Source organism: Fomitopsis serialis (assembly GCF_022376445.1).
Source record: "Fomitopsis serialis strain Sig1Antser10 chromosome Unknown B0H18scaffold_4, whole genome shotgun sequence".
Classification (NCBI taxonomy): domain Eukaryota; kingdom Fungi; phylum Basidiomycota; class Agaricomycetes; order Polyporales; family Fomitopsidaceae; genus Fomitopsis; species Fomitopsis serialis.
In genome coordinates, this window is record NW_025954964.1 from 466,439 (window position 1) to 493,024 (window position 26,586).

Below are 26,586 nucleotides of genomic sequence, written 5' to 3' on the forward strand. Positions count from 1 at the left end.
AGGTATGTAATGTTACATCACATACATTCTGTAGTGTCTACTGTACTTCCCATCACCCAGTACAAGTCTAATCAACAATGTTCTACCTAACTGTTGTTGTGCTGTCCGCCGGCCCGAGTGACTTAAGATAGGCCCAAGTCATTTTCGACTACATCACGTGCACCCTTTTTCAGCACCAGTAATCACTTTCGCTGAGAACGAGCGAAGTATTTGTCCTGCAAAAATACAGGGCTAAGGAGTGCAAAAAATAGCACAGTCAACTTTATAAAACACCATACAGAGAATTTGACTGTGCCGGATTTTGGGCTACTTCGCTAGTCTCGTGTCACGGACTCAATCTATGCAGGGATCGCATTAAATGAATATAATAAATGATTTAAATATTCGTTATTCTGCAGTATGGTTGCAATGTCCGGCTTCGGCAGCTCGAACACCGACACAGATCGTATGCTATGCCTCTGCATAGTAAGAGAGGTCGTATTGCAGCACAGAACCTCGGTGCTTATGCTCAGAAATGGCCCCATCTTTCCCTGGATGTAGAGGAAGAAGATGTAATGCATTATGATCCTCGACTCGGGTATTGCCAAGCCCTACTCACCTGTTTGGCCACAGCAACAACCAGCCTAATTTCTGTGATGTCAATTGGAGTCAGTGCTCGAGAGCCACTGCAGACAGTGTGGACCCTATCGAACAGTGCTGGGGTTCCTCAAAGCCTGACTGTCAGAAGTGCCCACCGTCGACTCTCGAGGCAGTCCAGCAAAACATGGTCTCTGCACTTGATGCAGTTCCCCGGTCTCAACCTGCCAGTTCTTAATTTGTGCAAATTGGTTCATGGACACTTATCGCCGCAGGTTGTCGAGAAAGCAAGCAGCATGGGTGACCAAGAAGTATCACAGACACCGTGTGCTGCCAAACAGCATTCTAGACGAACTCGAGAAGGCGGGCCCAGGTGTTGAGCGCGAGTCAAGAGGGGCAGCGAGTCAAGATGTATCTTATTGTCTACATAGGAATGTATCTACTCGACAGACAGGCTATTGGAAGCTACAGTTACTACACACAGCACCTAAGCCCCTGAACACCCGCTGACATCAAACATCGCTCCGTCTTCACGTGCACGTACAGTAGCCCGCGCCTACGTAGGATAAGTGGCTTAACTTGTTTAGGGTTGGGGTTGGCACGCTGTGCACGTGCTGTTTCGCAGACGCCAATAGTAGTCGAGAATGAGTTGGGCCTATCTTACTATTATTGGGAAGTGTCCGGCATGTGCCGCTCGACTGTTTCACCTCCCTCTTGCTCGCCTTTCACGACTGTGGTGACCACGAATGCCATGGCAAGGACAGCACTCCGGACACCCAGGACACCCAGCCCAGCCTCTGCACAACTGTGCTGCCTCCCTCACACTCACGTGGCCAAAACATTGGTAAGTTTACCTTCAGCTCCCTCCCTCCATCTGTCAACTTCCCTCCTGACTACTTAAGATCACTTTTCTTCGCGGGAGTGGGATGTCTGCAATGGTGCGCATATAGTCAAATGCACATGTACTGGCACTGACACTGTCTCACTAACCTACCATTTCACTTGCCTGCTGTTCTGCTTGCCCGCTGTTCCGCTTGCCCACTATTCAGCTGTCCACAGTCCACAGTCCACAGTCCACCGCCGTCCGTCTCGCTTGCTCGCCCGTCATGTCTCTCATGCGCTATCTCGCTCACGTGTCAGGTCTCTCGCCTGCTGTCTCACTCACCTGCCCATTCTGTTTTCTGCTGTCCTGCTCACCCACAGTCCTGCTCCTCCGCCGTCTCACTGTCCGCCATCCTTGCGTGTCACGTGTCACGTCTGCTGTCTCGCTCGCGCGTCGGGTCTCTCACCTGCCGTCTCACTTAACTGTATACCCAAAACATCAACATCCACATGTATAGATGTTTGGCAAGCAATGTCTCACACCATGTCTCAGCAGATTTGATGGTCTGAGTTACGGGTGACAGTACAGGCGCACCACTGGTCCTGCCACTGGGATTGCCTGGATCAGACCACCGAACGAGGCCTTCCACGGGCAAGGAGAAGACAGATGAGCTGAGTACGGTGGGGCAGAGAGTTGGTACCTAGGGTGTGAACATGTCGGGTCCTACCGTGGCAGTGACTGGCTGAATGTGTGCATGGAGATGCGAACGGTACCTGTAAACATTCGTTACACTGGGTACTGTACACCAAATAAGACTCTACTTGCTGGGGAGAGGGCCATAGCTGGCAGTACAATCCCTTTTGGGATACATGTCAGTTTGTGAAAAAACAAATTTTGACCACATCAGAAGTTAAGCTTGGCAAGACTGCTAGTATATTGTCTGCATAGAGTACTGACATATCTTCTGCATTTTGCACCATCCAGTTGCCATGTCATGGTATAAACATTCAGAGTAGCCTGCTAATTTATGAGGTTGTTTGAATGTGAGAATCATAGTTTGCAATCATGAGGAATGTCCCAATTGAGTAAGTAATTGCATATTCATATGAGGCTCTCCATTGAGAACATGAATCTGTTCCTTACTTGGTGAATTGCCAAGTCAATTACCATGATTACCAGAATACTAATGAACAGTATTACTGATTTGTGTTGATATTAAGATACAGGAAATAGCTTGGAAATGTTACAAAGAATTAATAAGCCTCTAGATAAACTGAGGAAGGGGAATCTGGGAGGTTGACTACAGTAACAACAACTCAGCTGGGACTTGCTGTCAGTGCTGTTGTACAAGTACTAGCCCTTGATCAGAGAGAACTTCTGATACAGAAGGATGTCTTTCAATAGATTGTTAACAGTACTTCACTAAGTACAAACTAATCAACAGTGGAGAATGAAACCATTATACATAGGAGAAGTGTACCAGTAAGGAATTCTGTAAAAGGCCCTTCCAGAATTGATGTGTTGACTGTGCAGTTTGCTCTCAGCATTTGTACACCTAAGTGAACACTTACCAGACACTGACCGGTAGTACAAGGCCATACTAAGGTATGTTACTGGATTGGAGCTCAGCCCACAGTTCTAAGCCAATAGTGATGGGCTAATGTATGATGTTAAGCAATGCACCACCATGGTGTGTGCCATCAAGACTAGTGGTAGATGAGATAAATGTTTGAACTTGCTCTTAGTGTTCCTTTTGTGAATTCCCCAAGTGCACTCCCTCCCTCTTAGCTACGTAAAATACTTCATAGAATCCTAGAAAATAGTAGAAGACTTGGTACACCATGGCACTCTCCAAGGCAATTCAAGATGCACAATAAGGCTCAAAAAGTAGGGAAAAAGCAAGGCAGGGGTATATGTGTTAATGATTGCCACTGATCATCAAGTGTGTGCTCTGTGAAACTGAGGCACCACATGGATGTTATCCTGAAACACTGGTGTAGCCCTATGAAAACTCAGAATTAGTGTACAGCTTGATGAGCCACTCATAGATTGCCTTCTAGCTGGAATATTATCATCAATATTCTGAATTAATAGTCACCCAGTAACAGCTTTCAAATCATCTGGTCACAAGGGGCCTAAGGAAAGTACTAGAAGCCTGGTCATAGTCCAGTCAGTACATACACAATCAAGTGCTACAAAGCATAACAATGTGAGAAAAAAGATTGCCTGAATGTGGTGAGAAGGCATTGTGAATACTACAGTGAAGTCCATTCAAGGAGATGAAATAAAGATAACAAAGTGCAGGAATGATAACAACTGCTGCTCATCCTATTCAAAGACCACACATGCGAAATTTCTTGGAAAAAAAGCCTTTCAATGCCTTGTCCCTAACAACAGCCTGCATGCTAAGACTTGCACATGGGGTCATTGTTGAGTATTCTAGTAGCTCTCTGGTCATAAGTCTGAAGATTTCTAAATCTTCAGACACACTCCCAAGATAATTAATCACCAGTGTCATTTTCTGGCTGACTGTTTGTTATTATGTGTGCACATACAATGGTACTATATTTGGATGAGACACCATATTTTTCATGTTGACATTCCACTGGCATGGCAGATACCATCCAGGATCAACTGCCAAATGGATGCTAGTAGGTAGGCACACTGCCACATATTTCCAATGCTGTTCAAATATCACACATGTTCACACCCTGGTGCAAAGTGTTATTTTTCCACTTTCCATACAAAATGAAAGGGCCCAGCATGAGTAAATAACATTCTATAATCACATGTAAAAAGAGACAGTTGCAGCAAATGAGAGCACTCCCCAAGTCATATTATTGACTGGAGATCTATAAAAGGACAGCTTATATTGGCTCATAAGTCCATTGTAGTTCTTCACTGTTGCTTAGTAAGCAATGCAAGTCTACATTATTTCCAGGCTCCCTCTGAGCCCCATCAGGAAGAAATCACAGCATACACTGCAATAGTATGAGTGCTAGTAGACATTGCACAAACAGACACCATTGTCAATACATTCTATATGAACAAGTCAAGAACTGCCTACTCTATCTCCACATACCAAGGGCCATTGCATGAGAATAGGATGATGGTAGTGCATACAGACATTAGATACGCTCCAGGAAAACATCATGAGGAATTAACAACTAAGCATAGCACCATCATACTGTATAATTGGCACTGCTTCATAGACATGCTTATACTGGACTGGTACAATAGAGCTGCTGACATCAGGCTATATACATGATCTCTGCATTAGCAAATCTGAGATGTACTGTCTGTCATGCATGAGCCTACAACAGTCAGCACAATATGAAGTCATGGGATTGTCTGATTTTATCTTATTTCCTATTATTTATCTAGCATTGCAGAGACCATCAAAAACTTTGATATACTATGTGTGGCAATGTGGTGGCCCCACTTCATGACATTGCTAGCCTATAGATTTTCTAGCAACAGTAGTAAATGCACAACACAACTTGTACAATGTCTTTCTATCACTTTCTAGGAGCAGTACAGTGTGAAAAAGCTCTGTGAACCCATAATATTTTCGCATGTGACACAGAGTCAATATTATGAATATACTCAGCATTAACTGTGGCCTTTGTGTCACAGGTATTCACCATTTTCTGCATATGCCATTGCCTGCCCAAGGGTTTACACAGAAGCCAATCAATACTTACAGCAAGCAGTACAAGGTGAGTGGAATCATACAGAATATTCTCTTGTTTCATCCGCATTTTCTGAGCCCAGACACAGCAGGTAACTCAGACTTTCCATTTTTGGAAGGTCAGTTACCAGATATGGCATGTTTCAGGTCTCATATAGCCACACAATTCACAGGAAGTTGGTAAGCATCACAGGAAGCATAAACAATGTGATAGAACCAGTGTGTACAGAGGCATATGTATTTGCTTTTGCTTTGTGAATGGTGCCATATTTATATGAATCTATGGGAAGGCATAATATGTACTGCCTCTCTGACATCATATATATGACTGGGAATATTACCAATTGTTTTCGAATTTTTGGGAGACCATAGCACAGCAAATACAGTGTCACTAATGCGCTTGTGGCTTGCATTCAAACTCAGCCCAACAGCTTGGCAGTCTGCCTTTTGGGGCCCATTGAACAGTTGAACTAAACAGAACAGCCTAGGATCCTCTCTGGAGTTGCCAGTCCCTGAGAATTCCAGGTGATAGTGGTGCTTACAAGATGGACCAAGATCACTGAAAGAGTGGCTTGTATCAGGATATGCATGGGTCACTCTGCATTATCATATTTTTCTGCCATATGGGAGCCTCAACAGTCAACTTAATATGAATCCATAGTACCATCTGATTTTGTTCTGATTTTTCTGCTAGTTATCCAGTCCTGCAGAGGCCATGCATGGCCAACTTCCCAAATGGGCAGGATACTAACCATATATGGCAGTTTTGTATGTTTAATATCCCCCACTCTCATACATGTAAGAACTGTCTAGTACAAGCATCATATACACACCAAGATTTGCCTATATCCCCCAGTATCACTTGCCAAGGTCAGTAATCTGTGAAAAACAACAAGAACACCTATTCTGGGCACCCCTGTCAGTACGACTCCGCTTCGGCAGCGGGCGCTTAATTTGGCGCTTAGCAAGCGATGTAAGTGCACACTGTTACTGCAGCAAAACTGGCTTGTTTTGGGCTCGGAAAAGTGCAGGAAAATCGGAACATATTCTTACACGACCATCGGTAAGTCAAAGACCACCGCTTCTGCCAAGAAGGCAGCAAGCAGCCAGAAGGCCAGCAGTTCACGCAAGCAGCTGAGGGATACTGACAATGATGATGATGATGATGGCAACAACAACAACAACGAGACGATGACGACAGCAATGGTGCCTACAACGAAGACGATCTCAGTGTCCACAGCTCAGACGAGGATGTTGGCGGTGACCAGCTAATCGATGAAGACGACTCGGAGATGGTAAGTCTTCCATCTGACTAGACATCCACAGAATGTTTGAGCCTGGCCAGGTTGTCACACAGGGGAAGGACAAGAAGTCCGCGAGGGCCAAGAACACCAGCGTGTCAAGTTAGCGGACCTCCCTCCCAAGATCCGTGCCCTTGCCATTGTTGCTCAAAACTTGCTCCACCTCACCCTCGCGCTCGAGTCGGCCTGGACCAGCGACTCCAACATCTACAGCCCACGCCTGCTCGCAAACATCAACCTTACAGCCTAGGCTCTCAAAGACGCATGCAAGGGCAAGAATAAGGATGCGCGGGAGGAGAAGGAACTTAGGTAGGCATATGTGAAGGTGCAGGTGGGGGAGGGTGACAAGGGAAATCATCTGCAGATGTCAGTGAATACCGTGGTGAGTCTCTCAATGTATTCAGTCTTCAGTTACGTAGTGAGGTTGGTCAGGTGTGGGCGGTGGCTGCGCAGTTGCACAACGAGGTGAAGAAGAAGGCTAAGACTGTGGTTGAACACGCGTATGGCTTGAACATACACTCAAAGCAGTGGTGTGTAGCTCTCGCAACATGGCTCCTCAAGACCCATCCAATGCGGGTGAATGGTGTAAAGCATGACATCCCGAACTTCGTGTTTGGGGACATGGAGCTTTTGTGGAATAAGGACAGGCTCGACACTAAGGTGCGTCCGATGCTCCATGTTTGTATTCTCAACAACACTGAGACCCACCAGAAATGCCGTGTGAGCCCTGAGCAGCTGTTCCGCCACCCAGTGATCTCCAAAATTATAGTGCAGCAATGGTTCGTGGGGAACGGTGGTGCCAGTCAAGCAGTCCATCGCTTCCGTGAGGTGCCCGACAACCTCATCTGCCTCGTGTGCAACTCGGTGAGTGGACACAGTATTTCTCTTCAGTATATTGCTAACCAGTTGCTGGAATCAGATCGAGCTTGGGCTCAAGGAAGCCATTAGCTCAACTCAGATTATGTTCACAAACAGGCAGTTTGCTCCAAAGTATGTAGTCGCCGTCTCTCAACTTAACTCACTGACGACTGTGAGCCTAGGTGGGATAGTCTCATGACTATACTGGAGGCCATGCAAGAGAACACGCCTGACTACTACCACGACCTCAAGACGTACATTTGGGGCCGTATCAGGTGAGTCAGTTGCGTTCAGAAAAGAGCCACTGATCAAGAATGATCTGCAGTCAGCGTGTCGACAGCATCACCAGCAATCAGTCGGACGACGAGCCAGACGAGAACTTCATGGACTGGACAACTTTGCAACAGGCCGCGAAGCCGGCATCACCATCCAGACCTGCCAGTGGGCCATCAACATTGCGTCCAACCACAGCAAAACTGTCCTCGGTGAAACTGTCCTCTTCAAGAGCCGCTGCGAAGTCAGCGCGGACCACTGAGCAAGAGAAGGACAGCGAGGTTGACGAGCTGCAAGCCTGAGGTATGATATTAGAAGACATGGTAGTATATTGATGTTCATTAACCTTCTCCTGCAGATGAACGGGATCCGGTCGGCGAAGGTCATACATAGGCAGGGTGATGGTAAGGAAGGAGGAGACAGTGAGGGGGGCTCGTCCACTTAGTGAGTGCCATAGTGTTCTACAGTTCGTGCGTATGAGTTCCAAGGTGAGTACTGTACGTAGTATCTGGGTTATGCACCACTGAAGACTGTTCCTAGGCATATATCCTACCAATCCATCAACACTCCCTTGGACTACTAGAGTACATATCTCAGTCGACATCAACGTTTCTTCTGCTTCTGCCATCTGTCTCGCCTCACGCGGTGTGTATTTTGGAGTGTAGTAGTGATATCCTGTATAGTAGTCCATCTGTACTGTTGTATTAGTATCAGCCCAAAGCCACTATGATTTGCACAACCTAAGACACAAAAGAACTGTCTGTCATAAAAGTCAATCAAGTGAATCATTGTGCAAAAAGACATGAAAGTGCTACATGCCATTGAGGCATTATGTGTCTTGAATGTGTGGACAAATATCCAAAGACAGTCAAGAATCTATTGTAATAAAGCATAGGATGTGCTCAATGTATCTGGCCACCATGCAAGGCTACAAAGACTTTTTGAGACTTTGAACGTAAATAAAGAAGGGAGGTTGTCTTTGTGCCTTGGTTTACCTTTTCATCCTTGAAAGTCCTGAAAGCAAATCCGATTTTTCCTGATGCACTTAGTCGCGCTGTGACATGCATCCACTGCAGGTAAGTAACCTACATATGTTGCCTATGAACTAGTCCCACCTCCGTGCGGCTATGACATTTGGGATGCTATAGTTACAAAATGAGGAATAGGTGGTACTCGTAAATACAGCAGGCTGCTGTCAATGTGTCTTGTGCATAGCCTACTTAGATCACTGTCAACAGATGACTTGCCAAATAAGGACATGTGATGAGGTGCTGTGGCCACATCCCCATACAGTCCACTTGTGGTGAGCCTGTTCAACTTGAAGATATAGACCCATTGAATGGCGAGAATGCATGCTATTTCCTATGCAAGAAGGGCCTTGCATGGCATCTTTTTGGCCAAATTGCAATTGCGGGCACCGAGTGAATCACAATGCATTGCCTGAGAAATTACATAGGCAGCATGTGGTGGATGTGTTGAGTGTGAATCACTCCCAACTCTGTGGTCGCATTAGCTCTAATCGTAGGGTGTATATCCAGCTGGAGCATAGTGCACAGTGGTCTGGTGTTATGATTGCCAATATGTATATACCAACTGTGTTCCGTACCGCCATTGAGCCCGATGAGGCAAGCCACACCGCAACTTGCATGACATTGCGCGTTGCACGCAACGGCTCTCCCCGTGGATTGGACCTTTTGACCAGAAATGGCACATTGGTCATGTGACTGCAAAAATGCGGTCAAAATGCACAGAATATTCATTCTGAGGACAAAAGCTACTGATTTGGGCCCAGAAAAATCGCATAAATCCCCAGTAAATTGGAGGACCCCGGTGCAGCTATTCTAGAGTACTGTGACATCATATGAAGCCAATATTTCCCTGTGTACAGGTGCATCAAGGCTGCCAGTCAGCTTTCAAGATACAGTACCACATTGGGTGGTACCTGTAGCCACTCTATAATATCTTGGAGTGATTTGCTCAGAATGAGAGCATAATGTTGGATGTTTGAGGATTCAGACAGCATGAAATTGTATCCAGTACATATGTTGCTTCCTGAGTTAGAGCTTGATCTCTGTAGGATTCAATATGCCCCCACTGGATGCACACTGGGAAGCAAAACTATCCTTCACATATTAGCTCTGGAAAATCAGTGCTGACACGTGGTGTCTCGCCCCCAACTTGCAGCTATTAGACTGGGGTGTCAAACACCAGGGTTTCACATCTGCATGGATGCTCTGAGCTTTGCTGGGTTCCCCTCAGGCCTTTGTGTATCAGGCAATACTACCTTTGGCAGACCCCGGAACAGCTCCCACCATTCTTCTGTTCTTTGGTGATAGAGGGGGGCTGTAGCCAGTACTTCAAAGCTTTGCTTGAAGGTGTGCTGTCCCCTTCCTCTCATCCCATATGTGTTCTGAGATACTGATGGCAAAAGCCAAACTCTATACTGTGGAGATCCAGACCTTGGAGCCTGAGCTCACCAAGGTTTCTCTGTCATCAAAGCTTCCTCTGGTTTGTTCTACTGTTGCTGATGGCCTCATCAGCAACTGTGCTGACAATGTCAGTGTGTTCTTCACAAGTGAGGGGTATGAGGCTGGCAGCCAACTTGAGGCCCTGTATTTCTGCACACTTGCAGGAGGTGGAGGGCCTCCAATCACCACAAAGGGGCCTGCATTTGCAGGCTCCATAAAGGCATGTCCCTTATCTTATGCCCTCCTTGCCAGTGTCCTTCTGACAAATGGGCAGGACATGCTGGAGGCAGCTGAGCCTCCCATTCCACTTCAGTGGAAGCTTGTTTTTGGTGGCAAATCCATGGGGTTGGTCAAAACGGCTGGCCCAGACAATGCAGCACATCTGGTTACTGCTCTCCTGGGGGCCCATTTCAATCAGCTCGAGCGGGACAAGACACTCCAGTTGGACTTTGTGGCCAAAGATAACCACAACAGCTCTGCCTTTCAGGCCAAGGCCCTTGTGGGGCCCTTTGGAGGAAGATTGGCCCACATCCCCTCCTAGTGCTCGTGGAATGGGTGGCTGCCCATGTTGTTCTCCCAGAACATGGGAGATTGTCAAGATGGGAGGTGTCAGTCTCCATCTCTGTGAGCTTCCCTTGCCCTCCACCTCGGACCAATTCCTCATTGTTGTTTGTCTTGTTATGATCCCTGAGGTACGAAGGAATTGTTCTTATGACTGGAGGAAATGTAACACTTAGCATGGAGCCCAATGTGGCAGGTTTTTCCCACAGTGCACATGACTGTTGAGAGCACAATTTTTTATGTTTGAGGATTGAGACAGTGTGATATTGAAATATGCAGTACATACAGTGTACTACCACTCCTTTACCCAGACAATCAATATATTCAACCGCTATCGCCCCCATCCACGGTGGTCACGAAAATACCATCACAAAATGTCTTTGGTAGTACTCAGAGTACACTCACCGAGATTTGAGACCACAGAGTGTGTCACTGTAGTACAGTACTGCAATCAGGGGAAGGTAACAATGTGTAATGTGAATCGGACCTTTACCCAGCGTGACGATGGTGTGACTTATACCATATGTAGTATCGCTTCTGGCGTCTAGCCGTCACTCTCCAACGACTCCTCGCCATCGATCTCCTTGTCTACGTCTTCCTCCACTTCCCCTGCTTGTTCCCTCGCCTCGTCAACAGCAGCACTACCATCAACTTGCTGTTCAGCAATATCTGCAAGGCTCTTTGGCTTCCGCAGCTTTTTGTTGAACAAGGAGTGATGTGGCGTAGCTGAAGGCAAGACTACAAAGAAGCAAACAAGGGACTGTTAGAATGGAGGACTTACAACAGATCTCAAAGCTACTGAGAGGGAAGACTCAGAGAGGCGTAGAACGAGAGGAGAGATCGTTACATTACAGGGGCATCCAGCCCAGTATATATACACATGAGAGAGCCATCACATGATCGTACAGTAAGCGTAATAGCATGACATCGTAATGGTGCAATGAGCAATGATGCGATGATTGCACCATGGATAGAATGTACTGGAAAGGACTGGACAGGACCGGAAGGGAATCTGGACAGTCCTAGAACATGATATCATAGTGATGTCATGGTGATGTCATCAAGGAACGTGCTGGAACATCCTGGAAAGTACTGGAAGGTAGTGGAATGTTCCGTACAAGTCTAGAACAGATCATGTGCTACAGGTCTGGATCAAGTCCGTAAGAAATGTATGTAATATGTAGCAACGAAGAACATAAGTCCATAACGGGTAAAGGATAAGTCCTATCCCGTAGTGTAACACCCAAAATAGTCGAAGTTCAACACTTTTTGGGTGCTTTTGGAAGATGCTTCTTTGCCACCCCCTCAGCTTGTAACCTCTCACATTCCTTCTCCCAAGCATCCCTCGTGTGTGCATGCTCCTCGCACAACTGCTTCCATCTCTCCTGCAAGATTGTGGTCTCTGTCTTCTTCGTCTTGTGCATGTTAGCGCGCTGTACCTTTGCTGCCGCCTCCTCCATCCGGCCCTCCTTGATTGCATCGACTTTCACTATGAACTCGCGATTGGTGAGATGGCGACCCTTCCTATCTTCGAACAAGACAGCACGGTCTGTCTTTCCCTTGTTTTCTTTTGTATGGAGCGCCTGATTGAGCTTCTGTGCATAGAGATCTTGGATAACAAGCTGGGCTTGTGCAGCTTCCAAAGCTGTCTCGCACACAAGGCGGAGGCTTTCAGTGAGGCATTTGATCCTGTCTTGCATCTCTGCTTTGGATGGATCTGCTAATGGGGTTGATAGCAGGCTCCAGTTGGGCTCTGGCAGCCTTGGCACCTTGCCAAAAATGGGTGGTGTGATCGTCTGCGAGGAGGTAAGAGGTGTCCTTGATATGAGGAATGATCCTGATGACAACTTTGCCAGATTTTCACTCATCAGGCGGGCACGCTTGGATGGAGTGTCGACAAAAGTGGCAGATGAGCTCTGTGGATGGGACCTTGGAGTCGGGAGATGATCCATGTGAAGTCAGCACCAGTTGACGGTGTATGGGGGTGTGTGACAATTTGGGAAGAATGGATGAACCAGGCGTCGGCGAGCCTTGTGGTGAGATGGATGAATGGGGTGCATGATGTGGAGTGTCTGTGCGTGCAGCATGTGCAGCCAGCGACTCTCTGCGCCAAGATTGCATCACTGTACGGACAGGACTCATCTGGGCAAGCGGGAAGGCACCCTGTGTCGATGTTGCATACTCGGCTTCATCTGATCAGGCGAGATGACCTCGGGATTAAACGGGTGAATACCCATCTTCTCGAATGCCGAACGGACAGTCTCCGGCGTGAAGGCCTGTACAAATGCCTTCCCGAATGTCTCAGTGAAGTCGCCCTTCTTGACACCGTGTTTGTGGTGTTCCTCAAACCGCCTGATCTCCTCCTTCCAGATCTCCTTCATCCGTGCAAAACACATGACATCAAGGCCTTGTAATGCATGGGTGCAGTGTGGAGGGTAGGCGAGGATAATGATGTTGTTTTGGATGGCATAATTGAGTATTTTGCTCATGTAGTGGGAACTATGACCATCGACAATGAGTACTCATGGCCGTCTGGCTGCTTTGTCCTTTGTCTGTGCATCGAAGTCTTTGACAAACCATGACATAGCAATCTCGCCATCTGTCCAGCCATTCTCGGAGTGACAGAAACTAGAAAACAGTGAATATAGTTCATGTACCATCAAAATTAGGTATACACACGATGCACCACTGACATTGTTCTGTTGCCAAGAAGACTGGAACTTCTTGGCTTTGAAGATGATCGTCGGCTTCAATGTAGTACCATCAGCACAGATAGTGATGAGCGCGGTGACATTCTCCCAATCACTGTTCCCTTGATTATGTTGGACTTTTGTCCCTCGCCGACCGATGACCTTCCGCCTCCCCTGATCGGAGGGTGGGAAGCCACTCTTGTCCATGCCATAGATGTCCTCGGCTCATATGCCCAGGCCAACAAGCCACTTCTCCACGAGCTCAAACCAACTTTTGACATTCTCGGGATTGAGTGCCCGTGCCCTCTCTGTGGCTAATGGCCTGCTCCAGTGCGTCTGAAGCTCGTGTTCATGCCAAGTCAGAAATCAGCCCACCCATCCTTTGCCAACCTCCTCGAAACCCTCGAGTCCATGCTTTGCATGCAAGATAGCATTTACATGTTTATGAATGTTGGGGCAATCCAATGGAAACCCGTGGTCGGCTGACTCGAGTAAGAAACCCATGAGGACTGCTTCCTCTGCAGGAGTCAGTTTTTGTTTAGCCTCATTGAATGCACTCATTGTTTGTTGTCCCTTGTAATGACTGATCAATGTCTTGTGGCTCTTCAGGCCATGCTTCTCTGCCACCGCGCGTGCACTGAGTCGTTTTTCCCCATCCGGCTTGCCCTGCTCTCGGGTATATTCCTCAAGGGCATCGGAAAGTATCCAATTCTTGATGCGGTGTTTCCTCTGTGTTTTGATGCGGTCTGATAGTGCCTTTCCCATGGCTGAGTGTTTGTGTGAGCAGGGTGGTGATGCAACGGGCACAGAAGCGGGTGTATGGCTTCGCAAAGCCGTGAGATTGAGAAGTGTCAACATGTTCAAGCACGTGTTCAACAACATCACGTGATCATGTTCACGTGCGGCCAGCGATACATGTCACTCTCGAGTCACTCTCAGCTTGTCCATGCTCTGTAGGCTCCAGTGTTTGCTATTGTTGTTGTGATACCTATGAAAGTAGTTACATGATTGGATCTACTATACATAAAAAAAATGTCTGGCACAGACTGCATGCACAGCTCTCCCAATAGCCTGAGATCATCTTTGGTACACTACATATTGGGTATTTTCAAGGGTATATGCTTTCACCATGCATGTTCTACGCAATGTTTTGTCTCAAGAGAGTTCAGACATGAGCAATAGTATTGCATTATACTCGAGACAAATTTTCAGGCCGATATGTGAAGAGTACGTAGTGTCATTGTCATCTGGGTAAAGGAACCCCCGTGGGTAAAGGAGTGGTAGTACACTGTATCTGGTTTGGCAAGTTATGCACATTTAACAACATGACTAGACACAGCCATGTGTGTGCTCCCAATATGTCTGATATATATTCACAATCACAACACACTTTTGTATCATGGAATTTGTATAGGAACTGTTAATCAAGTCAATAATGACAATGATCAGAATTAACTGTATCATTTGAACTGAGTAGGTCATATACTTCCCTACAAATTGATACTACATTGGCTTAGACCTCCCAATGTCAGAGTCTGTTTAGGCCAACTATGCTGAGTTTGTTACACTCATGATGCCTTTTCATGAAATGTAGCTCATGCTGTGGAAAAGCAGGAAGTCACATGTGTCATGTATAGCTGCAAACTTCTAGATGCAGTATACAGGAGTGCTCATCTGCATTCCTCTCCTCATCCCATAGCCTGACATCATTCCATAGCATGTTACTGTCAATACAGATATAGGTAACAACATTCTGGCTAAATGCATTAGGTGGGAACCTGATGTTGTTGCTCCATAATTTATACTGAGGAGTTCACATTACTAACAAATGAGGGCATCCACAGATTATCAAAGCTATGTTACTGTCAAAGTTTCCTGATTCATGACCTGAGTGATATGTCACAGTCATGATTATGGATATTCAATGGAGAGCAAGAACCTGTAAATAAGAATTTTATCATCAACTTTTTCTTGCACAGCAGCAGGCAGTTTGCAAGAGTCTTGCACCCTTTCATATGAATGAACTGTGGTCCCATACAAGAGTATGGTACTTATGTTGCAAAGTGCTGCCAGAGCTTTGGGTGAGCACAATTACCACATATATAGTACCTCACTGATTTTCTGGGGTGTTTGGGGCTTTTCTGAGCCTACACAAGGAGGTTATGTGGCCTCAGAATGAATATCCTGCACATGTTCATGCTTTGTTCCATGCATAAGGAACTATGAAGGCTAGGGAAATCATGGGAGGGTCTGTGAAGCAGGAGCTATCACACCACTTGAATCAGGATTACTACATATGGTAGGTGCCCTCCCAATTGGGAATACCACATTGGGCAATGCTTTGTGGGCCCAGTAAATACTGTAGAAATGATGGTATATTCAGAGTACATGATTGCATCACTTCAAGCAACTGGCATATGGTGAATCATAACCAGCATACATGCATTATATATGTACTGTGTCCCATTCTTGTAGTGCTATTGTGAGGCATCAAGAGTTGCTGATGCTCCTGCTCATGAACACATGGGTTATATCAGTGTTTATGTGACACAAATTGCATCTTTCCATAGCTATAGGCATTTGTGACTTTCTCCATCATTGTGTTTGTCTGCTCTGTGCTTGTATCAAAGGACAATCAGAACAGTATACATTCCTATACTCATTGGTTCAGGGTGCTACATAAGGCAGTTGCTGGGGAAAATAGTAGAGCCACTCTCCCAATAGTAAAGGAGTATTATTGTTCAGAGTTTTGAGACAGTACATAATGTCCCAAACATGGTGAAACAGGGCAGCTCAGCTACAGTTGTGCAAGAACAAGTCTGCAACCACACATATCATTGGTTAATGACTGTGTGGAGATATTGGCATAGCTATCTATGATCAATAAAGATTTATGATCAAAAAATATGCACATTATGAATTCTCTAGGATACTCAATATTCAGGATTCAATGCTCTTGTGTCTTGTGTCATTGCAATGAGGATGGTGAGCAAGTACCTCTGTGACTACTATAATACTGCCTGATGATTTCCACTTGGCCTGTGTGACTCATGTGAGGTTATTGTTATTGTCACGGTTTGACAACTGCTTGGTAAAGCATGGTTAGCCTGACAGACTAGTATATATCAATGCATTTGATAAGTGAGATTCAAGCAATGATTTCATGAGCTAGAAGACAGACAACTTGAATACAACTGGGATCGTATTGCCATGCATGGCCCACTCCCCAGCAAGTTAGAGAATTTTGGAAGTAACATAGCTTTGATAACCTGTGGATGCCCTCATTTGTTAGCAATGTGGACTCCTTAGGGTAAATTGTGAGGCACCTTTTGAACAGTAGGTGCCCACCTAATGCATTTAGCAGATTGCTACATATACCTGGATTGACAGTAACATGGAGTGATGTCAGGATAAGGGATGAGGAGAGGAATGCAGTTGATCATTCCAGTATACTGCATTGAGAATGTGTGACTTACTGTTTTCTCATAGCATGAGCCACAATTCATGAAGAGGGGGTATCATGAGTGTACCAAAATCAGCATGGTTGACATGAACAGACTCTAACAGTGACAGGTCTAGGCCAATGTAGTATCAATTTGTAGGGAAGTATGACTTACTCAGCCCAAATGATACAATTGTTTGTGATCATTGTCATTATTGAGTTACTAACAGTCCCTAGACAGATTCCATGATACAACAATCTCCCACTAGTAAAGTAGTACTTTTGTTCAGTGTTTTGAGACAGTGCATAATGTCCCAGACATGGTGACAGGGCAGCTCAGGTACAGTTGGCCAAGAACAAGCAGGGCTTAGTCTAGGTAAGGAAGTCAGGGCTTAGGTATGCATCACTCTCTCTTTGCACGCCCACGTCTGAACTCCAATGAAGCACCCTAGAGCTTTGATTTCATCCTTGGTCATTTTTTCACTCACCCATCCCTCCCTCTCCACTTTTCTCACCACTTGCTTCCCAGCTCTCAGGCAAGTGCATTCCCCTTTCAGTTCATTGGCTCAACATGCCTCCTCCCACAACCTGTGAAGGATCACACTATGAAGTGGCTGCAGTTGTCTTGCCTACCCTCACAGCTCATCCGTACCCACAGGTCCCAGTGGTTTGTTTTGGGTCTGGCAGGCTGCACCCTGCACTTGTTACTACTTACACTCATCTCTCTCACCCCTGATACTCTCGAAGATCACGCGGTGGTCTACCCCACTCTCCCATTGCAATGTTTCCCATTACTTAGCTCATGTCTCACGTCTCGTATAGTACTATTCAAGTCCTCTCTAATAATACTACTCTAATCAACAGAACACCAAACAGAAATACCTAGACTGGAAGTGTTTCTTGGACCCAGCATTTGTTTGGTGGTGTTGGTGCAAGTCATGTCATCTGGGAGTCTGAAAATTTTGAACTCTGATAACTGACCATAACAAATGTTAACTATACATGGTAAGCTGGGGGCAAATGACTGTACCTGTGGGAAGAAACTGCCACATCAGGCACCACTGGAAGTGTTTCAGGCCTGTCCATCATAAGAATGATACCTTTGTACCTCAGGGATTGTAAAATACATACACATGCAAAGTGGTTATATGTGAAAGTGGTTATACTTGGAGCCTTGTACAGTACTAGTAGTATCAAATTGTATTATTTGCTTAGCTGAACTTGTAGACCTTTAGTGTAATTCAACTACATAAACTATGGTACAGTAAGGATAAAGTGCACTTCTTGAGGTGAAATGTAGTCTCTCACACCAGCTTCAGGTGCCTTAATATACTCATGTTCAAGACATCCAAAATCAGAAATAGAGCACATGGCCTCTTCTATAGATGGCTTAGGCTATCTAGGTATTTGCTGATGAAGAGACAATGCCCATCTCTGAACAACCATGGAAGCATCTTGCTGTCGCAAAAGCATCTTTGTGACATCATCACCCAATCAGGTGAGCTGTAGTTCCTTTATGGCACAACAATCTGTAGGCAGCAGGCAAATACTGCCAAATCAGCTGCTTCTATAGTAGTGTATCCTATTGCTACAGTTGTGTAAAGTGATCTGATTTCATGAACATTTAATTCCTTGATGATCACAGTAGGGATGACTGACATTGATAGCCAAGTTACATGCAGGTAAAGAGTAAGGGGTATAGTGAGTGTGAATTGGAGCCATTACAAAAATCAGGCCAGAGGCTATTGATAACACCAGCTACAATATTCAAAACAGTTTGAGCGAGATTATCAACTAATGATAGTGGATACAAACAAGGATGGCTTGCCATGTTCAGAAGACATCCAATGAGTGTGGGCAATTTGCAGCAGTGTGGCCCCTTCCTTCACAGTCCTCGCAGTATAACTCCTCCAGGACAGCAGTACTGGATCGTACTGAATCAGCAGAAGGCATACCATCCTTGAGAAGATCGCAAGAGAAAATATCGTGTCCTGGGCGCTCGCAGATCTCACAGACATCTTGGGAGTTTTCGATGACGCTAGTATTCGGTAAGTTGCCATCGCTGGTGATAGCAGCGTTTGGCGTAGTTGGTTCAGTCGAAGTTTTAGACGCTTTCCTTTGCGATCGCGCTACTTTGTCGCGGAGCCGCTCCAGTTCTCGTTCGAGTTCATCCTGTGCAGATGAACTTCAGATACGATTTCGCCAAATAAGCACAATCGTACCTCGCGATAGATCTTGGATTCCACGAGGGTCTCTAGCTCTCCTATCTCCTTGTTGAGCTGCAGGGGCCTGTTAGCGTTGTCCGCGCCGCTATGTGGGCGACATACATCATGTATTGTCCGAGCGCTCTTCATATCAGCCTCCGCTTGCTTCTTACGCAGCTGTTCCATCTCGGCCTATGCAAGAAGAGCTGTAGCACCAATTACGAATGTCAAGCAGGACACATACTTCGTATTTCCACTGTAGTGTTGCGCTTTCTGTGGAGCCAGATGAAACCGAAGCGTCAGTCCCAGACGCCAGAGCCTGTTCTTCTCGCATGATACTCTGCTCCACACTCTCCTCGAGCACCTTGAGATCCTGAGCTCAGATGCATTTAATGAAGTATACTGACACATAGTGAACTGCCCCCACCTGACGAAGCTGTTCTGTTTCCGTCAATAAGAGTTTATTCTCTGACTCTAGGACCTTGTTTCGCTGAGCAGCCGCAGAGTTTTCCTTCTGAAGCTCTTGAACGATATGCCTAATGCGAAAATCTGAGTTGTTTCAATTGTCGCGGGTGACAGCAAACGCACTTCAGGCCAGTGATCTCCTCCCGAGCGTTGGTGAGGTCGTGCTTCGATGGTGTGACTTTGCCGGAGTCGCCGCCATTCACAGCGGTATCGCGACTGACCTTCTTGCGCACACTTTCCAGCTCGGTGGTACGCTCTTCCACCAACACCTCGAGATCTGCAAGGGCCTGACGCAGGGCGACTAGCTCCGCTTCCCGCTTGTCGCATTCTGATTGCAACTGTAAGATAGCAAACATCAGTTATCTGGACACATATGATGGAAGGGGGCGTACGAGATCAATGGTGGATTTGAGAGCGCGGTTCTGCTCATACAACTCTCCCGTGTCCCCATCAGGCTGCTGGTGTTGGCTTTGCAGGTCCGTGAGTTTTTGCCTGAGCGAGGCAATTTCCTCGTTGAGACGGGCGCGTTCTTGACTGGATCGCTGTGCAATCTCAGCCACCTTGTCCGAAGAGTTACTGGCTGTGAGACCTTCCAAATCCTACGCAAGATAGTTCAGTATTCAGGTCGCATGAGATACGAAGGATGGCCTACCGCTATCTCATTTCTGAGGCCTTCAATCTCGGCACGGGCATTCTCGAGGGCCACTGTGTTCTCTCGCAACGCCTCCTCCATCTCTTCCACCCGTTGCCGGGCGGCTCCTTCTGACTTGGCAACCTGATCCACCTGTTTCTTGCTTTCGGCCAGCTCCTTACGCATGTTCTCCTCCCTTTCCTTGTACCGTTTCACTCTCTCGCGCACTGCTGCCTCTTCTCGATCGAATGTCGTGTGTGCCTCCTCGAGTTGGTCCTCGAGCATACCTATCCGCTTCAGGAGATGCTGCACCTGCTCGCGGAGGCTTTCGTTGTCGATCTCCACAGCGGAGGCAGCCTGACGCTGCGCCGCAAGTGGTGATAGAGGCTGAGTCTGTGTCCGAAGCTGTTCCTCAAGATTGGCGACCAGGTCTTCGAGCTCGTAACGTCGGGTGTCTGCGGCACTCAGACGCTCTTCATACAAGGCGATGGTTTCCTGAACGGACTGTAAGATATTGTCACAGAGCCTGCGCGAGGACGAACCTGTCCAGCCTTGCGCAGCTCATCAACCTGATGACCAAGTTCTCGGCGTTCGTCCTCGAGATCACCGTACGCTTTCTGCACCCGAGTCTCCAGCAGCGAGATCTCTGCGTCTTTGGCACCCAAGACGGCATCGTTCTCGCTCTGAAGGCCCTCCTTCGTCTGGAGAGCCTCCTTCAGGTTTGCGACTAATGCATCCCGATCGTCGAGCTTCGTCTGGATGTCCCGTACTCGCGCTTCGGCGTCGTTCTTCGCTTTGTCGATATTCAGAGACATCTGCTGTGCGGCGCGCTCCAGAGCTTCAATCGTCGAGTCTCGCTCGCTGACGGTGCGCTCCGTGGTCCTAACGAGCGATTCCAACTCGGCGATTCTACTCGCTGTATGTTTTTGATCGACCAGGAGGACCTCGAGACGCTTGGAATTGTCCTGGGCAGAGTCAGCATTTGCGCGCAGTTGTTGATTCTCATAATCCAGGGCGTCCAGCCGGGCCTGCATCGAATCGAGACGGAGTTGGAAGTCACCAGCAGAGCTCGAGCGCGCAGATGTCGACGAAGTGGGCCGTGACGGAGAAACCATGCGGTTGCCCATGATGTCCGCCATCCGGTCCTCTATGCTCCGCTGGTTCTTCTGCAGATCCGTCACTAAACTCGGGTCGCCTTCGTTCTGAGCGTCACTGAGAGACACTGAACGCACAGAAGACGACGGAGATGCTGGAGGTGGCATAGCGATGGCACTGGGTATACGGGCACGGGGTGTGTTCATGGATGGTCGAGACTTCGAGGGCGTCGTAGACGTCGATGGGATACCCATCCCAATTCCAGAAGCGCGACCACTTCCAGGTGCTTTCGGGGTATTGAAAGGAGATGACGAGGCATGCGTGGGAGATGAGAGATGTGTAGATGTAAACCCTCCTATCCTCGTTGGGCTGTTGGTACCAAACGATTTCCCAGAGGGGCTTCCGGGGACTGGGGGCCGCGTCTCCAGTTGCTTCGCAGTCATGCCGACATATTTCGAAGCACGAGAGCCTGGAGTGACCATCCCTGTAGATGGCTTTGCACCGGGTCGCACAGGCGTTGTCGTATCCATATGGCTCTGGGACATAGACGCTCGACCTTTGGGAAGAGGAAGGCCCGGTGTTCTGCGGCCTGTTGATGCGGACGGTGTTACACGTCCATTGCTCATAGACGGAGTAACGCGTCCGCTACCGAGGGAGATTGAGGGAGTCTTGCGACCGTTGGTTGTGGTGGTGGACGCGGATGGTGTCATCCTACCGGACTGCGCAACAGACGGAGTGACGCGCCCACTGCGCGAGGATGCTACCGACGATGGCCTTGATACTGTTCCATAGCCTACGGTAGGAGAGGACAGCTTGGTCGTCGCAACAAAGACTCCGCAAGAAGGAGGACAGACGAAGTATTGTTTCCTGTTCGCCGAGACAAGTGAATGTCAGCCAGAGAAGTTGCGATAGGGCAGCACACCCGCACAAATGCAGGGTATCCGTGTCGAGAATTAACACCGTGAACTAGTAGACACGAAGTAAAGTGGTTCAAGCGAAACAGGCACTGGGGGGACAGGGAAACCGGAGGGTACATTATAAGATGTCTGACGAAAGTGCTCACCCGCTCACGACGCCATTGTTCTTGCCCTTACCAGCGAAGCCTCCGCTGAGCTCAACTCCAGCCCAGTGACCAGGTTTACCATCAATTTCTCCCAGATATCTTAGCGTGCCCTCGAACCCAAGGGACTCGATGCGGACATTGTCGCCTACCTCGAACGCTCTGCCCGCGCGGCTGGAGCTGCGTGCAAATACATCGGATTGGCGGCTGGCGGGTCGCGCGACAGAGTTCCTGGAGCCCGACGCCGGGGTACGAGGGGGCACGGGGCTTACAGCCGAGGAGGAAGAAGCTGCGGAGGAGGATCTGCCGTTTACGGACTGACGACCGCTGAGCGAGGATTGAGACGCGGAAGAGACGGACAGAGACGCGTTGGAAACATCGCTCGCGCGACTAGAGCGGTGCTGAGCAGGATCGTTGGCCTTGATCGCGTCGGCGAAGGCCCTGGAGACGTAGTCGTCGTCTTGTGTGTGCGGTTGCTGCTGGGTCGTGGATGCAGAACGGGACCTGCCTGGGGTTGGAATGGCGCTCTTTCCTGGCGTCGGGATCCCGGAGAAACGGCCCCTGCCTGGGGTGGGTATAGACATGGTGGAGAGGGAAGGAGAGACGGCAGTCGGATGCGTACGAGCCGCAGAACAGAACAGACAAGTGCTGCTCCTCCCAGACGCTCCCACTGCCAGAAGCTCGTCCAGTCTAACGACTTCCGTCACTCTGCGATCGCCCGCCGGAGTGGCCGGGGTCGCGCGATGGGCCCCCGGTCGTTCATCGCACGGCTCGCGTCCAAGCCTGCTCGCTGCTCAGCTCCTCCAGCTCGCCGTCGCCTACAGCGTCCACCCATCGCGCGGCGCATCCTCCTCAGCCGTCCTCGCGGACCGTCATATCCCACCGGCAGCCATGCCTCGCATACCTTTCCAGCTCTCCCGCCTGTTGGCGCGCCCCCCAACACTGTCATCCCTTCCCTCACAGCCAGCATCCTTTCGCCCCATTCTCACCACGGTGCTACCACGCACAGTACCGACCTTGCTCAACAGCAACCGCATCCTCGGTCGTTTGCAGCTCGTCCCGAGCCTATCCGCTCCCTCTCCCGTTCTTCATGCCTTGCAGCAAGTCCGCTACGGATCGCGAGGAACGGAGTATCAGCCCTCGCAGCGGAAGAGAAAGCGCAAGCACGGTTTTCTTGCCCGGAAGAGGAGCCTAAATGGTCGGAAGGTCTTGGCTCGGCGTAAGGCAAAGGGGCGCTTGTATCTCTCGCATTGAGGTCAGAGAAGCGGCGGTTGGTCGCCTCGCGAGGTTCACATAGGTGCGATACATTCATTGCGTCGTATCTGAGATTTGCTCAAGGATTGAAATCTTGACATCGATAGACGGTCTTGGACTCATACATGCAAAACAACGGATAGCAGAGTGTACACGGGTCCATACATAACACCACTTTGACGAGTACACTCAGTACAGTTGCCGCCTGGTCAATTCAGATGCTAGTATGCACTGGTATCATCAGCACAACCGAAACAAGATGGCATTCTTCATTCCGTAATATCGGACAGTCTGCTAGTTCTAAGGGCCCGCAGCGGAGGAAGCACAGGCGCATTTCCCTTTTGCTCAGCATAGGTTTGCGCAGGAGAAAGCGGATCCCCAGGGGTGAACAGGAATCCACGCTCTATGTCAGCGAAGAGCGCAGATATGGGTGTCTGCGCGACGGCGGTGACACGCTGAACGGCGCTGGGTGGACCGTCGGGCGTCGCTGGATCGTTGGTAACATCGATCTTGGGCGCGGTTGGAGGGCACGCAGTCTGCTGTGGGCTCGGAGGTAGGGTACGTCTGTAGGTGGGAGCGCCGGTGCTGCATCGTGATGCGGGCTGGGAGGCAAAGGAATCTCTGTTGGTTGCGTCGCGCTCTGGGACACTTCGTCGCCACCCTCGCGTTTGTTCTCCTTGCTTTCTGCAGCTACAGCTGTCGCGTCGCGGGAGCCTGATGGCGCATGTCCTCCGCGTTTAGGTGGTAGGGTCTTGTCGCTGCGTCCCTTCTGAGCCGTCGTACTTCCATGGGACACGCCCGCGCGCTGTGTGGTTTCAGCCTTCGGGATCGGTTTCGCCCTCTCGTTAGCCTTCGGAACAGCAGGCTTTACCTGCCTGGTCTTTGGCACAACGGCGACCTTAGCTGGAACGCCACCGCGAGGCTCCGCACTGCGAGACCGCTTAGCGGGTCCAAGCGGTGCCTGCGGTTTGCGTTCAGCGTTGTCACCTCCACGTTTAACTTCTGGTACAGCGGCAGGTTGTGGCTCTGGTTCTGGCGGCAGCACACGCGGTACCCGCCTCGCACCACCGACGACGCGATGGGGTCTCTCCGCCACTTCCTGTCGCGAGGGAGGCATCGCCGCCATACTTGATACAGGGCGTATCGGACCCGTTCTGCTGCGGCCGGGTGGGTCCTGCGGTACATCCTGCCGAACCACAGGTCTCCTCGGCCCCGACGTGCTGCCCTGCGCTTGCGGGCGGAAGGGACCCGAATCTACTTGTCGAGATGCCGTCGTCGATGTCGATGTCGCGGAACGTGACGGAGCTTCAGCTGGAGTGGACTGGAACAACCTGTCATCGCTAGAGTCCTTGGTGATCCCTTGAACGCGGCCCTTGCCCATATCGCCTGCCGCGCCGATGTTCGCACCACTTCTGCTGGGGACAATGGATGGGGGAGGCATATCCGTCCTGCCAGCTGCAGAACGACCCGATGGTGCAGCGACATGTCTTCTGTCTCCCGAGATCTGCCTCTGCCGGGCTATCGCAGTAGATTGTGCGGTTGACCCAGCAAGATCTGACGAAGACGCGGATCGCATGTGCACCCGACTCGTTGGAACCGCCTGCGTAGACGAACCCCCGGCCGTAGACTTCAAGGCCGATGTCGAAGACGAAAATTGTAACGGTGGCAGTTTGCCGTCGTTGGAGCGGGTAGACTGTGCAGACGGGGGACGGCTTTGTGGATTAGACGGTATCGCTATAGGTTTGGGCTTGATGTCTAGATATTTCTTCATAGTCGGTGTGAGAGGTTGTGTGAATCTAGCGTCGTGATTGTCAACAAAGTTAGTTCCGAAGATGGGAGAGCGCACTCACTTGTCTACCCTCGACGGCAGCACAAGCTTGTACGCCTCGAAAACCTTCCGCCCTACTTTCCTCACGTCCGCACTGGCGTCCGTCGCAGTTGCCCTGATGATGATCTCAATCTCCCGCGCCCGCGGCTCCTTCTCTAAATCCGGAGTGTTCAAGCTGTTCAGGCAGGCCAGCGCGCATTCCGCGACGCTCAGGCGCAGCGAGACAGACTTGTCCTTCACCGACTCGACGAAGTACGACAAGACCGACGGAGACTGGGAATACTCGATAACAGTGAGCAAGCACTGGCGCGCGCGGACTGGAAGACTTTGTTGGGGCGGGTGCACAGCCGAGGAGCGTCGGGAGGAAGAGGGCATCAGGCCTTCGAAGGCAGGGCCTATGTTCGTGACGAGGACGGTGAAGAAATCGATGGCTGCGCCGGACAACCGAGAGCGTTCGGAGTTCACAGCGGTGGTGAGGGAGCGCGACATCGGACGCACGGATACGACGGTTTCCTGAGGCCACATGGTGGCGTTGCCCCTCAGAAGGGAGCTAAATGTAAGCAGTGCATAAGAATGCCATCCCAGGTCTCCTCTGACTCAGTTACAGACAGCGGATCGCGCAAGGCGTCCAGTTGTTGCGCATACGCGGCAGGAGTCTGGCACTGATCAGTCGAATGCGTCAGTATTTCACTGAGAACTGGGCAATGTGTGCGGTAATACCTTGATGGCGTTTGGGGGTGGTTTGGGAGCCATGGGCAAGTTGACCGTCGTGGAGGATGAGGTTAGTGTTCAAGTCGTCGCGTAACGTCCACATGGCGAACCCAACCGTGGCCTCATGTTCCACGTGATCGTGTTGTGGCTTACCGCGTCTGATCGGCGCTCGACGCTCTCCTCGTCTCTCCTCCCCTTCGGCACTCTGCTCAACTCGAGGATCAGACGATTTGACGCAACAAAAGAGGGTCCCTGCAGTGACTTATGCTACATATCTCATTGATTTGAAAATAGCTACCGTTAGGGGGCCTTGCGCCCGCTCAATCTCACTTCCGCTAGGCCAAATGCACTGTCTGAGTAGATTCTGAAGTCGAGGCGAGGGCGCAAGTTCCTCGTATTCGTTATGAGTTCAACGGATCCGGGGCGCTCATTCTCTCACTTCTTTGCATGCATACGTCAACAGCTGCTCTGGTTATAAGCAATCGTATTTCAGTACCTGTACCTGTCCAAGGCCCAAGCTTGGCTATACAAGCGATCAGTCAGATACGTTCCACCGATGTAAGTCGACGTCCTGTATGTAGGTCTCGCAGCTACAGTGGCCTTAGATGCAGGATTCGAGCCAGGCAGAGCTGGGGATGATGTCTTCTTCTCATGA

General features: G+C 49.2%; 7 protein-coding genes across 7 annotated transcripts; 3 read left to right on the plus strand and 4 right to left on the minus strand.

Moving 5' to 3' along the window:
- Positions 1 to 4,906: 4,906 nt before the first annotated feature.
- B0H18DRAFT_950986 (uncharacterized protein) lies at positions 4,907 to 7,824 on the plus strand (the record flags this gene model as incomplete). The annotated part of the gene is made up of 15 exons (XM_048041998.1): positions 4,907 to 4,938; positions 5,036 to 5,118; positions 5,174 to 5,209; positions 5,249 to 5,270; positions 5,785 to 5,858; positions 5,904 to 5,960; positions 6,014 to 6,063; positions 6,087 to 6,153; positions 6,279 to 6,385; positions 6,642 to 6,700; positions 6,796 to 7,051; positions 7,103 to 7,255; positions 7,311 to 7,381; positions 7,432 to 7,524; positions 7,575 to 7,824. The coding sequence occupies 15 exons, from the start codon at positions 4,907 to 4,909 to the stop codon at positions 7,822 to 7,824; spliced, it is 1,410 nt and encodes a 469-aa protein (XP_047899067.1).
- A 2,101-nt stretch (positions 7,825 to 9,925) lies between these two features.
- B0H18DRAFT_950987 (uncharacterized protein) lies at positions 9,926 to 10,531 on the plus strand (the record flags this gene model as incomplete). The annotated part of the gene is made up of 1 exon (XM_048041999.1): positions 9,926 to 10,531. One exon carries the CDS (start codon positions 9,926 to 9,928, stop codon positions 10,529 to 10,531), a length of 606 nt encoding a protein of 201 aa, XP_047899068.1.
- A 424-nt stretch (positions 10,532 to 10,955) lies between these two features.
- On the minus strand, positions 10,956 to 14,006 carry B0H18DRAFT_1092169 (uncharacterized protein; the record flags this gene model as incomplete). Its single annotated transcript, XM_048032315.1, has 14 exons — positions 10,956 to 11,206; positions 11,548 to 11,563; positions 11,818 to 12,020; positions 12,042 to 12,146; positions 12,171 to 12,465; positions 12,525 to 12,623; positions 12,653 to 12,693; positions 12,714 to 12,926; positions 12,951 to 13,050; positions 13,129 to 13,179; positions 13,231 to 13,298; positions 13,404 to 13,460; positions 13,485 to 13,563; positions 13,714 to 14,006. The coding sequence occupies 14 exons, from the start codon at positions 14,004 to 14,006 to the stop codon at positions 11,096 to 11,098; spliced, it is 1,731 nt and encodes a 576-aa protein (XP_047899069.1). The 3' UTR covers positions 10,956 to 11,095.
- A 4,116-nt stretch (positions 14,007 to 18,122) lies between these two features.
- On the minus strand, positions 18,123 to 22,884 carry B0H18DRAFT_975714 (uncharacterized protein). Its single transcript, XM_048044098.1, has 10 exons — positions 22,142 to 22,884; positions 20,526 to 21,945; positions 20,005 to 20,478; positions 19,745 to 19,951; positions 19,476 to 19,690; positions 19,315 to 19,423; positions 19,132 to 19,260; positions 19,011 to 19,079; positions 18,906 to 18,962; positions 18,123 to 18,855 (listed from the first exon to the last, which is right to left on the minus strand). The coding sequence occupies exons 1-10, from the start codon at positions 22,720 to 22,722 to the stop codon at positions 18,517 to 18,519; spliced, it is 3,600 nt and encodes a 1,199-aa protein (XP_047899070.1). The 5' UTR covers positions 22,723 to 22,884; the 3' UTR covers positions 18,123 to 18,516.
- Positions 22,885 to 23,239: 355 nt separating this feature from the next.
- B0H18DRAFT_844143 (ribosomal protein L34) lies at positions 23,240 to 23,392 on the plus strand (the record flags this gene model as incomplete). The annotated part of the gene is made up of 1 exon (XM_048039530.1): positions 23,240 to 23,392. A coding segment is annotated over one exon (153 nt), but the record flags the coding sequence as incomplete, so codon positions are not given.
- Positions 23,393 to 23,610: 218 nt separating this feature from the next.
- B0H18DRAFT_412757 (uncharacterized protein) lies at positions 23,611 to 25,197 on the minus strand. The gene has a single exon (XM_048037975.1). It carries the CDS (start codon positions 25,161 to 25,163, stop codon positions 23,796 to 23,798), a length of 1,368 nt encoding a protein of 455 aa, XP_047899072.1. The 5' UTR covers positions 25,164 to 25,197; the 3' UTR covers positions 23,611 to 23,795.
- Positions 25,198 to 25,238: 41 nt separating this feature from the next.
- Positions 25,239 to 25,973, minus strand: B0H18DRAFT_1082224 (uncharacterized protein; the record flags this gene model as incomplete). Its single annotated transcript, XM_048031502.1, has 2 exons — positions 25,239 to 25,733; positions 25,941 to 25,973. The coding sequence occupies 2 exons, from the start codon at positions 25,971 to 25,973 to the stop codon at positions 25,239 to 25,241; spliced, it is 528 nt and encodes a 175-aa protein (XP_047899073.1).
- Positions 25,974 to 26,586: the final 613 nt, after the last annotated feature.

What these genes read in the sequence shown, in the direction of transcription:
- B0H18DRAFT_412757 (XM_048037975.1), bottom strand. Translation starts at nt 25,163, where the DNA reads ATGAAGAAATATCTAGACATCAAGCCCAAACCTATAGCGATACCGTCT.
- B0H18DRAFT_975714 (XM_048044098.1), bottom strand. Translation starts at nt 22,722, where the DNA reads ATGTCTATACCCACCCCAGGCAGGGGCCGTTTCTCCGGGATCCCGACG. An exon ending in AACAATGGCGTCGTGAGCGG is followed by an intron (nt 21,946 to 22,141) that starts GTGAGCACTTTC and finishes CTCGGCGAACAG; the next exon opens with GAAACAATACTTCGTCTGTC. An exon ending in AAACAGAACAGCTTCGTCAG is followed by an intron (nt 19,261 to 19,314) that starts GTGGGGGCAGTT and finishes ATCTGAGCTCAG; the next exon opens with GATCTCAAGGTGCTCGAGGA.